Source organism: Ursus arctos, unplaced genomic scaffold (assembly GCF_023065955.2).
Source record: "Ursus arctos isolate Adak ecotype North America unplaced genomic scaffold, UrsArc2.0 scaffold_4, whole genome shotgun sequence".
Classification (NCBI taxonomy): domain Eukaryota; kingdom Metazoa; phylum Chordata; class Mammalia; order Carnivora; family Ursidae; genus Ursus; species Ursus arctos.
In genome coordinates, this window is record NW_026623056.1 from 91,595,637 (window position 1) to 91,609,976 (window position 14,340).

The 14,340-nt window shown below is 56.2% G+C and overlaps 1 protein-coding gene across 4 annotated transcripts in view; it reads left to right on the plus strand.

Annotated features, from left to right (window-relative positions):
- The window catches only part of SLC37A1 (solute carrier family 37 member 1), a 75,859-nt gene extending 63,896 nt beyond the window's left edge, over positions 1–11,963 (plus strand). For 3 of the 4 annotated variants that reach the window (XM_057306700.1, XM_048215156.2, XM_026498725.4), the window contains 4 exons: positions 2,212–2,290; positions 7,245–7,342; positions 10,479–10,543; positions 11,012–11,963. In XM_057306700.1, the coding sequence (XP_057162683.1) occupies positions 2,212–2,290; positions 7,245–7,342; positions 10,479–10,543; positions 11,012–11,027 (258 nt within the window). In that variant the 3' untranslated portion in view covers positions 11,028–11,963. The remainder of the gene's footprint in view (positions 1–2,211; positions 2,291–7,244; positions 7,343–10,478; positions 10,544–11,011) is intronic. The other variant, XM_057306699.1, reaches the window with a different exon arrangement.
- The last annotated feature ends 2,377 nt before the right edge of the window (positions 11,964–14,340 follow it).

The following is a 14,340-nucleotide window of genomic DNA, read 5'->3' on the forward strand; positions in this document are numbered from 1 at the left end:
GCTCGCTGGCTTACTCCTGTGTGCTGCCCTTGCTTCACCCCGGGGCTGGTGGCTGTGCCCCCCGGAGCCCGGCATGGGGGCCCAGATCTGAGACCCGGTGGGGCCTCCCTCTCCCTATCTGGCCCCTCTGTGCCTGGCCCTCTGCTGGTCTCCCTTGGGATCCAGAGGGACAACCGCCCCACTCTTCCCCGAAGAAGAGAGTGCTGACAAGGTGACCTCGGACTCCTGGGCAGGAGAGCCCGACCTCCGTGCTCCTAGGACCCAGTGGAGGCAGGGCCACCCTCATGCGCCTGACATGGGAGACTTTTCACAGCCACCGGATGCCAGCGCCTGTAGGGAGCAGGGCAGCAAGATACAAACCCTCTTCAAAAAGTCGTTTTCCTAAATAAACGGGAGGAAAGAGACAAATGCCCCGTCCAGAGGACTTTCCGTGGACGCTGTGTCCTCAGAGAGGGGGGCACGCCTCACTCTCCTTAGGTGTGGGCAGTGCACAGCGACTTCCTCCCAAGGGGGGGAACGGGGTAGCCACGGGGAGACCTGACACCCCCTCCAGGGGACAAGGTCAGCGCCAACAGTGACAGGGCGTGTGACAGCGTGCACCCTGGGCACGCACCGTGACGATGGCTCTTCCCCCTGTGGCCTCCCTCCCCACACCCGCCGCCCGGTGTCCTCAGGAAAGCATCCTGCCAGCACAGCAGGGGGCACTCCGCTCCAGGCGGAGCCCAAAGAGGGAGGCGAGAGCCACTGTCGGGGCGCGATGGCTGGACGTCACGTGGTGTCCTGCACAGAAAGTGGTCAAAGTAGACAGTAGCTGAAGACCAGCGTGTTGGGTGATCCTGACGCATCCGTGTTGGGCCCTTCATGGTGGCGGATGTGACGCAGGGAAAGGGTGCAGGGCGCGCTGTCCTGTGTACGATCTGTGCAAAATTTCCGTGCACCTGAGTCTTATTTAAATTCATAAGCAGTTCCCCAGAGCTGTTGGTCGTCTTGCAGGCAGGGTGGCCGGCCTCCTCAGGCATCACCCGGCATCCCCTCCCCACGGGCTCCCGAGGCCTCTGGCACTCCGCTGCCCCTCCAGGGGCCCTGCTTCTCTTCTGCCCCTCTCTCAAGTCCGTCCAGAATCAGACCCCGAACCCACCAGCCACTCGCTCATTCTGCTTGGAAACCGTGGCAAGCCTATGCGGCTGCGGACCCTGCGCCACAGAGGACCCCGCGCCTGCCCCCGCCCCGTCCTCTCAGGGCCGGGCTCCGCGTGCTGTGCTCAGCACCTCAGCCCTTCCACGCCCGAGACAACCAGAGGCCCTGCCGTGACGGGTCAGCAGAAGCAGAGGGAGGGGCACTGGGGAGTCCAGCAACAGTCCCACCTTTGTGATGAGGGAGGACCCATGCTCCTGTCTGCACGGGGCACAGAAACTTCTGGAAGGGTCCACACCAGACGACTGCCATCTCCCCCATGGAATCAGAGGACAGAGAGGGAGCTCCTGACTCCAGAAAAGGTGGACCGTGGGTGGTTATTGCTTTGCGTGTGTGCTTTATTTTGTATGCTTACGTGGACACACACGCAAGCATCTGTTGTACCGTCGTGGGTTTATTTGTGTAGTTTTAGGCTTCTATTTCTCCCAATTAATTGTTTTCTTCTATTGTCCTTAGTTTGTGCTGCTTTCTCCCAACCTTCTGTGTCTTGCTTTCTGAAAACAGAGCCTCTGTGGGATTGTCATTTAGGACTTGGTGACCCCCACATTGGCTTCTGGGGTCCTGCCCCCTTCCTCATCCTCCCTGGCATCTGCTGAGGACCGGGTGGGTTTTTAGGTACTACAGAGCCGTCTGGCATGTGTCACAGAAAGCCCCTCGTGGGAACATGGAGGTGGGCGTTAATGCTGGCACAGCTCAGGGACAGGGACAAGTGTCGTCTATGTCTTTATCTTCCACGTTGGTTGCTGAGGTGTGCTGAGTAAATATTTGCTTAAGGAAAAATTCTGAGAGTTCTTGAAACCAGAATATGTTTGAACAGTTACTTCTGATGATTTCTTACTGTTGAAAACCCTTAAACTTTGTATATCTTTCCAGGATAAGTTTGGAATGGAGTAGAGTTCAGATTTCCTGATGGCAAACACCCCGTGTTTTGAATAGTTTGGCGAAGTTGTTGCGGCAAACTGCCGTCAGGCGGTGCAGGTGAGGTGTGCCTCACGTCTGCTGTTCCCTCTCTTCCAGGGCACGCACAAAAGTCTCAAGGGAAACTCCCACGCCCTCGCCACTGTGACCGCCATCATCGACGGGACTGGCTCTGTAGGTGCGTGGATATTTTTAGCTCTAAGAGGTTAATCGTGGTCGTAGGAGAAATCGGATCATCACATCGTAATTAGCAATTGCCAAGGATTCCAGAGGCTTTGGTAATATTAGGATTGGCTGGCCTTTTTTTTTTTACTGCATGAAACACTCTTCACACTACTGTTATAATGCTTATTCTAAAAGAAAGATTATTACTGGGGCACCTGGATGGCTCCATCGGTAGGCCGCGCCACTCTTGATCTCAGGGATTGTGAGTTTAAGCCCCACGCTGGGCGTAAAGCGTACTTTAAAAATAAATAAATAAAAATAAATGAAAGTCAAAGAGAAAGATTATTTTTCAAGAATCAGAGATTTTTTTAGTAGATGGTATCATCATGCTAGTAAAAGTACCTTTTTTTGTCTATGAATGAGTGCAACACCGTAATTTAAAAACATAAAGGTCGATATGGGACTTGGGCGTGAAAGTCTTAAAAACGGCCGCGTTCGGAAGGAGCAGCAGCGACAGGACAGTTCCCTCCAGACACGGGCGGGAAAACACCCACAAGCACAGACGTAGAGAAACTCCCCTTTCTTAGTTAATTTTACAGAAGGAACTTAATTCCACATCTAATCCTAATGCATAACACATGTAAAGTCTAACTTGACAAAACGGAAAACCTCTCTCGTGGCATAAACACGGTACTTACGTGCTCTCAATGATTTATCAATAGTTTTTACTAACGGAAAAACACGGTATCCATAATCACTTAAAGTTCAGCTAGTATTTCGGCAGGGTTGCTAGTTTATGTCCATAATTTATTACAAGAACCAGCTAAGGGCAATTTGATCAGTGTGGCTGCCACGGAGTTCAGATCATTGTTATTGACAAGTTTGGATCATTTAATGAGAAAAGAAGCTCTAACTGTTGTTACTGTGAAAAACTGATCTTTCCTAGGACCGAACCATGGCACGCGTGCAGGCTGTAGGAGTGTGCGGCAAGGGGTGAGGGCCGTGGGTGGGAGGGTGAGGACAGGGTCCCCACATCCGGTCTAGGGGCAAGACCCTGCGTAGCTCACCCAAACGCAGCCATCTCATTTCCAGTACGTTACAGAATTTTCATCAACTGCGTTTGTTAAATTTCAAGTGGAGAAATGTTATTGCAAGATTGATTTCAGTAGTCAAGAGCTCAGTCCCCATTCAGAAACAGAGACGGTGTACTTACTAAAGGAGTTAAGCACATAAACTTGACAAATGGACAGATAATAAGGGACTAGCTGGCCTTTTACAAATATGAACAGATCAAAAAGGCACGTGCAGATCTGGGGGACGTGGGCATGTAGGCGTCTGTCTGCTGGTCGGGTGGCTCCAGAGGAAGGACGGGCACGGCACTGGTTGCGAGTACTTTCCCTCTGTGTGCACGCTCAGGTTTTCACCTAAGCCAGCTGTGGGCAAACTGCCCTGCGGGCCACTGGTCCCCTGTTTATCACTCCCATCCAAGGTGGACGGAATCTTAACCGCATACAAATAGCAGGAACCCTAATAGGTCCCCCGGCCTACAAGGTTCAGGTGTTACCAGCTTCGTTATGGTTCTTTTTTTTAAGAGGCTCATTTTATTTTTAGAGATTTATTTGAGAGAGAGAACGTGAGCGGGTGGGGGAGCAGAGGAAGAAGCAGACTTCCCGCTGAGCAGGGAGCCCGACAGCTCGATCTCACGGCCCATGAGGTCATGACCTGAGCCGAAACCAAGAGTGGGACACTTAACCAACCGAGCCCCCGAGGCGCCCCTCGTTATGGTTCTCAAAGAGGGTTCAGTAGCATATTCTGGAGGGAAGAAAGGCGGCAAAGTAAGCAAGTCCTTCACGCAGACGGGCAGGTGGGAACCGGTACAGTGACAAGCGTGCTCTTACCGACAAGTTAGCAGGCTGACGGCAACATTCTTGACCTTTCTTGAGTCTTCCTGCCAGGAGCACACGCGCTGTGACCTGCGGTCCTACGCTGGTCCCTCTCTGGACGTGGGAAGCTGAAGCTCGGGAGTTTGGCTGGTGTGGCACCCACGGCTCCCCAGGAGCATCTGGGGTAGCATCCTGGTGACCCCTTCCACCACGTGCCCACGTGGGACCCATCTTCTAGCCCCCGTGTCTGCTCCTCTTTGATGGAGGAGACTTCCAGTGGCTTCCTGAGTAGTAGCTCATGGGAGGTGGAGCCTGACGGCAGGGGGTCTGCGCGGTCCGGATTCCGCTCTAGCTTGTCGGTAGGAATCCCAGCCCCGGGCTAACAGTCGTGTGCTTCAGGACGCCAGTGTCTTGTAGCTTCCATGGTCTCCACTGAGACGTCCACTGTCACCCCCATCCCGGCCCTCACTTCTGCCCTCTGCCTGCTTCCCCCGAAGACCTCTGGGCACTTTCTTCATCCCTGTGCCCGGGGGCCCACCTCACCTGGAGACACATGCCCTTCCTCTCTGCAGAATTGTGCTCCGTGCTTCCTTTGGCATGTCTCCCCTACTGCTGTCTGGTTTTAATTCCTAGATAACTGATTAGTCAGAGGTTAACCTTTCTGGGTTAATCCCTCAATTTTTTTCTTTCTTTTTCCTTCTTTCCTGTCTTTTTCTCCTTTCCTTGCTTCCTCAGAGATGGTCTTGACTTGACTTTCCAACCTTCACTTTGGTCGTGACAGTGTTAACACTCATTAGTGATTTTCTGCCCCTTCCGTGCATCCCATTTTTTGTGCGGTTTTTTGTTTTTGTTCTTGTTCTTGCAGTTTCACCCTTTATCTGACGATCAGGGATTCGTTCTCATCCATATTGACTGTAGATCTTTGAAAGTGGTGACAGGTGTCTAGGTGACCAACGCAGGAAGTTTGCTTGAGAATCTTCATTCTCCTCACGTTTTCTGGACAGCCGCACACGGGTACAGTATGGAACATTCCTCAATCCTTCGGCCCAGACAGCTTTGTTGAGCCTGCGGTCAAAGTGCATATGCGGAGTTCCCATCTCCTTCACGGCAAATTTCTGGATCTTTTTCGTGCCCGAGGGGCATGCTTCTTGAAACCCATTGCACGGACATGCTTGTGGACGTTGATGGTGTGGTCTCTGGTCGCTACGCTGTTGACGGCAGAACGGCCCTTGTTGCCACGCTTCTCTGTGGGAGCCATTGTGCGGCGGCTTGTTGGAAAGGAAGGGTGTGAGGTACTGTGGGAAAGGGGAAGCCTAGTGCATCCAAGAAATAAGAACGGGATCGGGCTCCTCGCTCAGAAGGGAGCCTGCTTCTCCCTGTGCCTGACGCTCCCCCTGCCTGTGCTCCCTCTTGCTTTCTGCGTGGGGTAGAATATCAGCTGCTGGTCTTCTTGGTCGTGGGATCAGACTGGAACCCGGAGGCGGCCCCCCGTGCCCGCTGGGGCGCAGGCCTTGGGACAGCATTCCCGACGTCGTGTGGGAGGGCGGGCGCCTGCTTGGTGGAAGCGGTGGCCTTCCCTGCATTTCCTGACTCAGTTGCTGCCCTCTGCCCCCCGCCCCCGAATCCCTGAGCCCAGCGCCTCTGGCTCACAGTCTCCGAAGGCTGAGGGGCTGCTGTCTTGTGAGGGTGGGGGCTGGTTCCTGGAGTGATGTTGAGAAGGAGAAACCTGGGATCAGAAGGGTGGAGGGACGTACCCAGTAATTCTTCATAACAGAGTCTCACACACCGCCCACCACCCCTCTCCTTCCACCCTCCCCGCCTCGTGTGCGCGGACGGGCCTGGCTGCGAACAAGGAGTCCCCAGGCCATCTCCCTCCGAGCAAGGAGACTGGAGCCCGTGTCCTTGTCGTGCCCTTGAAAGCCCATCCTCCAAGAACGGTGCCTTCTCTCATCTGCCCTTTTCTTTGTGGGCTTTCATTTGTTAAGTTCACTTGTGGCGCATTCTGTGGTGTTGGGAGGTGTAGAAATAAGCCCGTGTGAGCAGTCGACCGTGTTTACCTGGAGTCTCCTCTGGACTTAACGCACACGCAGTCCGTTCTCGGGCGTGAGAGCAGTAGGGGCTCTTTGTAACCACTGGGAACAGCACTCGTGCACACCCAGTGGGGAGACCCCGTACCCCTACATCTCAGGGTTAAGTGTCAGGATAACTTGGTGTAAATTCTTCGTACTTCTTACTGTGCCAAAACAAGGACCCACCCTATGCACAGATCGTGATCCATTCCCGTCTCTTTTAGGACAAAAAAATGCCCAAACTGCTGCAATATTCTTGGATATCTTTGGGCATTTTGAGGAATATCTGCTTTCTTTCTTTTCTGTAGTCTCTCAAAAATCATTTTGACATAATTTTAGACTTACAGCAAAGTTGCAGAAATAGTGCGGAGAATTCACATATCTTGCCTCTGCTTCATCTCTGTGCGCACACACACGTTTGTAACACGCATGTGTGCACACGCACATGTAAGAATTACACATACGCGGTTTTTTTCCTGAACCGCTTAGAGGCAAATGACAGACACGCTGCTCCTTCCCGGGAGGATTTATTCAGCGAGCATTCCCTAGAGACGAGGATCCTGGGATGTAACCAGAGCCCCGAATTAGCAGAACGAGGACGTTGGCACCCACGGAGCACCGGCGCCTACGGACCTCAGCCATACGTACCAATCACACGTTTACCAATAACACAAGCGCATCCAAGACCGCGCACTCCATTCAGGTTTCTTTCATAAAGTTTCTCACTGGGATCGTTGGATCAAAAGAATGAACGTTTTAAGGTTGATACGTATTTTTAGATTTGCTTCCAGAGACAGGTTGTGCTGGCCACGCCCTCACAGCACCGAGTCCTTGTGAGCTGTCCACCCCCACCAGCCTGAGAAGCGAGACTGAGTTGTCGCTGTTTTAACGTGTTTTTCGGTCGCTGTGAGGGAGGTGTGGAGCACCGTGCGGTGTACTCACGGGGCCTGGGTGTCCGGAGCCGCCTTCCGGAATCTTCCACACCCGGCTCACGTGTGTCCCTTTGCCCCTTCAGGAGCGGCCCTGGGCCCCCTGCTGGCCGGGCTCCTGTCCCCGTCTGGATGGAACAACGTGTTCTACATGCTCATGTTCGCAGACGCCTGCGCCTTACTGGTAAGTCTCTGGTCGTTGACCCAACGCTGGTGACGCTTCCAGGGGAGCTCTGGTCCCCAGGGAGGCTAGGCCCGTGACAGCCCGACTGAGTGCTCGTGACCCGACACCTTCCTCTTTCTGGTTTGAACAAACGTGAGAGCAGAAGCAGGCCCGCCCTGCTCTGCGGCTTTGGGCAGGATGGTAGGGAGGCAGGGAGCAGGGGCGAGCTGGCGCGGACCCCAGCGCTGGTATCTGTCGGTGGGTGTGCACCTGGGGCGGGTGACTCAGCCTCTGGTCTGTAGCTCCCACGTTGGTTAAATGGGCATAATAACGGCACCCCAAGACAGGACTGTCGAGGGGACTGGAGGAGATGGCAACCCGAAATCCACACGGAGATCCACGCTGCCTCGGCACTCCTCCTGCGTCCAGCAGCCCCTGGGGAAGCAGCCCAACCCCCAGCACCCAAAGGGATGGGAAAGAAGGAGCAATGGCTGAGGGGACAGGCACCTAGCCCTTCTGTTTGTGGCCCCTTCTCTCTGGCGGCTGCCCTGAGGCTCGGCTGTGCTGCAGGACAGACAGGACCCGGCACAAGTCAGGCGTGCAGCGCGCCCCTGGGAGTGGCTAGTGCGAAGTCCCTGACCTGGAGCCACGTGCCTCCCCTCGCTTCACCAGAAGACCCCTGACGTTGGTCCCAGTCAGCGCGCGTTGAGGATTTGGAAATCTCGGCTCTGTCGATCACACGAAGTTCTGTGTTTTCCCTCCAGGGCTATCCCACAGCTCCCCTCTCTGATAGAATCCAGTGCCAGCTCTCAGCCCAGGAGCCTGTTAGGTTGGAAGAGGCTGTTGTTCCTCAGAGCGTCTGTTTTTGTCAGTGCCTGAGGGTTTGTGTACATCCCCAGATCGTTTCAGCTGAGTGGCAGCGAGACCCCCACCAGGAGGCTATTGGAGGACTGAAAGTCTCCTTCACCAGTGCCGGGGACGCACACTGCACTTCCTTCTAGACGCACAGCAATCCGGGGACAGGCAGGGTGTCCACAGGACCCATAACGTCGAGGCAGCGTAAACAAGGACTGGGGCCCCTGCTGGCGCCGCGGGGCGAGTTCGTCCCCGGGATGGGGGCCAGGGGTTCTGCCCCTTGGGGAGAGGAGATGAGGTGTTGGGCTGGGCTCCGGTGGGCGGCTTACCGGCAACACTGGCACGTGGGTCCACGAAGACGAGGACCAGATGGATGGATAAGCGTCCGCGACAGTATGAAAGATGTCGGAGAAGGAACGGAGTCCGTGAGCTTGTGGAACAGACAGCAGGACATCCAGGGGCAGCACGGACAGCGAGGCGGGGGCCAGCATCGAGGAAGACAGTACAGAACGGAGCCCCAGGGGAGGGATCTCGAGACCGGGATGGAGCACAGCGGAAGCAGAATAGCCGATGGAGACCCCACGGTGAGCGCACGCGTCCAACGGGACTGGGAATGGCCTACACCAGCCACGCAGCCAGAGAGCCTGCAGACGGACGCGTCACGGTTCAGGAAGGACAGACGAGAACGTGAAGATACCCGGCGGGCAGATAATAACCGAAAGGAAGCTGGCCTGGCCGGGTGAGATGAGACGTGTCAGGAGAGGGGCCAGCCCGCAGTGGGGGGAGGAGGAGTCGGCAGGCGGCGTGAACGCCAGACGTCCCTCTTCTGTCTGCTGCACCCCCAGTCCGAGGCCAGGAACCTCAGCAGCCCGGCCGGGTCACCCTGTGGAGTCAGATCCGGGCGCCCTGCGGGACTGTCTGTGGAGCGTGACCGAAGCCTGGTGGCCATGCTGTCGCATGCATATAGGCTTACACCCCCAACACATGTCACGGGGGCTCCAAGCGTGGTGTTGCCTGTAGACACGGCACTTCGTCACCTTGGACCTTCACATTCGTTGCGACTGTCTGAGTGTATTTCCTGCCATGTAAAACACTTGTCGTTTTCTTCCCTTTTCCCTTCCTGTGATCTTCCTGGTGCAACCAGAGGCTCCTCCTGCCAGCACTTCACATGGTGCACTCGGTGGGATGTGTGTCCAGCAGGTGCCGGCTCAGGCTGGAGGCTCAAATTCCCAGAGCCAGCCTGCTCACCAGAAATGTCACTGTCGCCGCCAGCCCCATACTTCGCACCTGACGCGTTCCCTGTGTCGACACTCGAGCCGTACGCGCACTGCTTAAGGGTCAGGCAGAGCAGCTGGACCGCGCTTGCTCTGTGGGAGACACACCTGTTCTCTGGCCTGAGCGCGTACCGTACGAGGGACTTCCGAGATCCTGCTGGAAATTCGAGCGTCGAAGTCAATAAGCGTCTCTGCATCCAAGGGCTCTGGCCCGAGGCTGGGTCCTGCGGGAGCTGCGTGGGTTTTAACCCGTGCTGGGCCTCTCTCAGCCCGCTGGTCCCTCCTGGGTGTGGGGCACCTGTTGCCTTGTAAGGGGGGCCACCAGAACCAGGAGCCTGTTTCCCCCGGCGTCTGCGTGCAGAAAAGACCAGATCCACAGCCGCAAACAAGCAAAACCAGTTCGCTGGCGTGGTGCTCCCACCATGAGTCCCGCTCTGCAAACCGACTCAGCCCTGGGAGCCGGTAAAGGAGCTCGAGGGAGCGGTGCAGGCGAGGCAGAGCTGTCCCTGCTTTACTCCCACAGCTGCAGCCGAGGCTGCAGGCCAGGGTCCCTGCCGAGCTTCCCAATAGAACACGGCTGTTCCAGAGATGGCCTGGTCAGCCTCCTGGTGCCGGGGCCCGGGAGCTGCTCGTCTGGCTTTCAGAGTCCTCTGTGTGGCTCACCAGTCCCCCCACCCGGTGTCTCCGCCATCGTGACTCACCTTGTCTTTATTCTGTTTCTGATTTGGGTAGTTTATGATTGAACTCATTTCATTCTAAATGTTACCCGATCCTGGAAATCTCAGGCTGAAATCTGTCCTAACAGCCCTACCTCCAGGAGCGTGGTCTCCGTGGGACTCACAGGCCCACAGCCCTGCCGTGGGGCCAGGCCACAGGCTCCCGCTGCCCCGTGGGCCTCTGAGTCCTTTCTGTCCTGAAGGAGCCTCGGACTCCACGCGGGGCAGCCCAGCAGGTGGCGTGGGGGCCGCCTCTTGCGACACAGGCTCCCTGCCGGCAGTAACCGCCTCTCCTCTTCCTTTTGGGTACAGTTCCTGATCCGCCTCATTCACAAGGAGCTGAGCTGCCCAGGGTCGGCGACCGGGGACCAAGTTCTGTAAGTGCCCCCCCCAGCCCGGGTCAAAGGGCAGATTGCTCACCTGCCTTTCACACCTGGCCTTTCTTAACCCGAGAAAGGACAGAAAACCCACCCACTGTCCCTGACATTGCATGTCTCGTTCACGCTCATTTTTCCTAATAAATGCTGGGGCTGTGATGACAGTAATCTCTCCTCATAATCTGAGAAAAATGTCAGGGAAATTCCCTCCCTTGTTGTCTTTGAGCTGCAACTTTGTGACAGAAATAGCCCCAGAGCCAGCCGGGCGTCCTCCTCGTGCTCCTGTCTTCTGTCCTCTGTCCCCAGGGCTGTAGGGTGGGCAGGAGCTGCCCCCTCCAGTGGCTTCGGAGACCCTGGTGGAAGGGCAAGAAGCTGGCCCTGCGGGGCTTGTGCATTCGGCCCGGATGCAGCGTCTGGCCTGTGACTGTTGCTGGCTGTGTCACCAGCTGCTCTTTGATCCTCTTCCAGGTTCAAGGAACACTGACCCTTCGAGTCCTCTGGAGGGAGGCTGGGCCCGTCCTTCACAAACTCCCTGTCAAGGAAAAGTTCAAATAAAGGATCCTGTGTTGGAAAGAATGATTTACCCTTGCCTTTTGCACACACCCCTGGAAAAGACACAACTGCCGCCTTGAGAAGTCCGGGTACTATCTGAGGCAAGCCGTGGTGCTCACGACAGCGGCAAGGAGGTGCGGGAAGTGCTGTCTACACGGTGGAGCCTGGGACACGGGCGGGACAGGCAGGCACCCCGGCACCTGCTCGGGACTGGCGGGTGGTGCTCAGGGGAGCTGGGGTCTCTCAGGGGTTTCAGTCTAGAATGTGAGAGCAGGTGAGCGCCGCGCTGGCGGGGACCGGATACTGCAGCAGGCGCCAGAATGGCGCGCGGAGCCCCGCCTCTGGGAGGACAGAGGAGACGGACGCCTGGATCAGAAACCAAGATGGAACTCAGAGCCGTCCCATCACCCAGAAGACATTCCCAGCACCTCCTCCCGCTCTGCACGGACCTGAGCAGGAGCCGTCAGGAAGCGAGCAGCCAGCCGTGCAGACCTGCCTGGCAGAGGCCCGGGGAATGCCGGCCGGGACACCCGGGCATGTCTGTGGTCCCAGCTCCGAGGCCGCCCCGCTGCTGTCCCTGCGGGTCTGGGGGAAGACATGGTGGGGGTGGGGGTGGGGGTGGGCGGGCCTGGCGCCCTGATGTGCTTCACCCCTCCACATGCCAGACACCCGGAACTGTCTCTAGAGATGTAACACCAGCGTGGGTTTATTTATTGAAGATGTGGTATGTGTTCTAGAAGTTTCAGAAACATAAATGGCATTTTGTTATTTATTAAGACAAACCGACTGTCCTCTGGCCACTTGTTTTCCCACTTGTTGCCAGCAAAATACTCATCTGCTCTTTGAAATAAAACGTTTTTTAAAAAAATGTTCAAGCAGAATGTTGATTACGTCTGCTCACGTTTCCATTACGTTAACGAAAGAGAAATCCGAACACTGTGTGTTCTTGGTTTTCTGGGGTCAGACCCAGCCTGTAGTTCTGCTGCGGGAAGCTGAGGCCATTTCCAGCAAAGCAGGGGTCACCCTGCTTAGGAGCGGGCTGAGCCCAGGCCCCCGCAAACATAGTCTGGGTATTCTGTAAACCGTGCAGTTTAGGGGACATCCCAAGATTGGTCCTCGACGCAGGTGGGGGAGCAGGGCCACACCTGAGACAGCACAGTGCTGGGCAGGCTCTCTGAGCTGCTCCCCAGACACAGGCAGCGGGCTCCTCCCCCGTCTGCACGCCGGGGGCCATGGCTGGGAATCCAGCCCGCTTCCCCCTGGTCCCCACAGAGGCTTCCGGAGAAGGGCCAGAGAGATGAGGGCTCTGCTGGTGGCCGTCGTCTTCACCAGATAGGCTTCCTGTGTGTAATAAGAGGAGCTGCTTACACATGTAAAAGTTCCCTAGCACTGGAATAAAATTCCTGTAAGCACGGAGTGGATCGTACCGTTCCTTACGCAAGGTTCACTCTGCTCACAGGGGTCTCTTTCCCTCCAGTTCCTTCCATCTTGTGTTTGCTCTTCCCCTCAAGCCCACAGGCTGGGGGCCACTCCTTTTTGCCTTCCCTCCCTGTCCTGGGCTTAAGCATCAGGCCCCACCTGGCCCGAGGGCAGGTGCTCGCTGTGCCCCCTGCAGCCTCCTGCTCACCCCACAGCATCTGTCCTGGGGGTCCAGTTTCAGCGTTGACTGAACACGGAGAGAGCAGAGGCAGACACAAACATGCGTTCCCTGGTGCACGGCGAATCCTTCCTAACCCCTGACCCCAAGAGGTTCTCCCTGAGGCCTGCATTTGGTCGTGTTCCCCAGGCAAGGCAAGGCCTTTGGTCAACCCGCCTCACTTCTGGCCCCGCCCCAAAGCACAGCCCACCATCGGGTGTGGTTCAGCCACAGGAAGCTGTAGGGTGATTCTTCTTCCCGCCTCTGGGGGCTGCTGTATTAGACAGTCTTCCAGAACCCACAGAGGAAAGGCCACTGCACCCCCGAGCCTGGTGCAGAGTCGACATCTGAAAACAAGGAGTCTGCACAGCTATTGTGTGGAGCGGTTCTGCTGAAACACATGCCCGATGCACGGATGAAGAGCTCCTCGTCACTTTTAAAGGGAAAGGCATCTGATTCCAATAGAAGAATCGATCTGCGTTTCACCCTGAGCCGTAAGCGGACATGACTTCCCTCTGCTAACAGCTGGTGGTGATGCACGCAGGCTGGCATTCTCGTGGAAGTGTGGCTGCCTTCCATGAGGCTGTTTGTCACCAAGATGTTCCCATTCAACTCCGAGAAAAATGCCCAGGGCAGCTGAAATGCAAGCTTGTGACGGGGCAGCGAGGGGGCGGAGCGCAGGAGCAGAGCCCTTCCGAGGTAACAACGTGCCTGGAAGCTAGCCCTCCAAGTCAGAAACCAGAACCACCTCTCCAGCTGCCTAATGAGACCTAATAAAAACAAATTACTAAAAAAAAATGAACTGGAAAAACACAAGTCCTCATGCCCGTTAGATTGAACAGACGTGGGGCGCCTGGGTAGCGCAGTCGTTGGGTGTCTGCCTTTGGCTCAGGGCGTGATCCCGGCGATCTGGGATCGAGCCCCACATCAGGCTCCTCCGCTGGGAGCCTGCTTCTTCTTCTCCCACTCCCCCTGCTTGTGTTCCCTCTCTCATTGGCTGTCTCTCTGTCAAATAGATAAATAAAATCTTAAAAAAAAAAAAAAAAGATTGAACAGACGTTGTGCCAGTTGCTGTAGGGCATTGTGAATGCTTGCTCGGGTCTCTGTGGATCGGGAACTTTCACAGTTGGTGGGCGGGCAGTGGCCCGGGACTGACTGCGCCTTGAGCAGGAGAGAGCCCAGCCAACCGCGTAGCCCCATGCCAGGGGCTGACCGGGGCGCTGGGGTCCAGCGTGCTGCGGGGTGCGTGGCCTGGAGGCTGTGGGGTCAGTGCCGAGGGGCCGCTGTGAAGTGCTCACAGAGTGCCATGCAGAGTGTCCCCAAGAAGCTGCAGGGGCCTGACTCCCAGGGCACCCCTGGGCCTGCCAGGCTGGGGAGTGCAGGCAGCGGAGCCGGTGGCGTGTCTCTCCAACCAGGGCCCGATGCTGAATGAAAACGTGGGCCCTATGTCAAAAACGCAGGAAAAGGTGCTGTTCAAGGTACTGAAATAGATAAACTCCAAATGGATGAAAGACCTCGATGTGAGACAGAAATCCATCAAAATTCTAGAGGAGAACATAGGCAGCAACCTCTTCGACATCGGCCAAAGCAACGTTTTCATGCCACATAT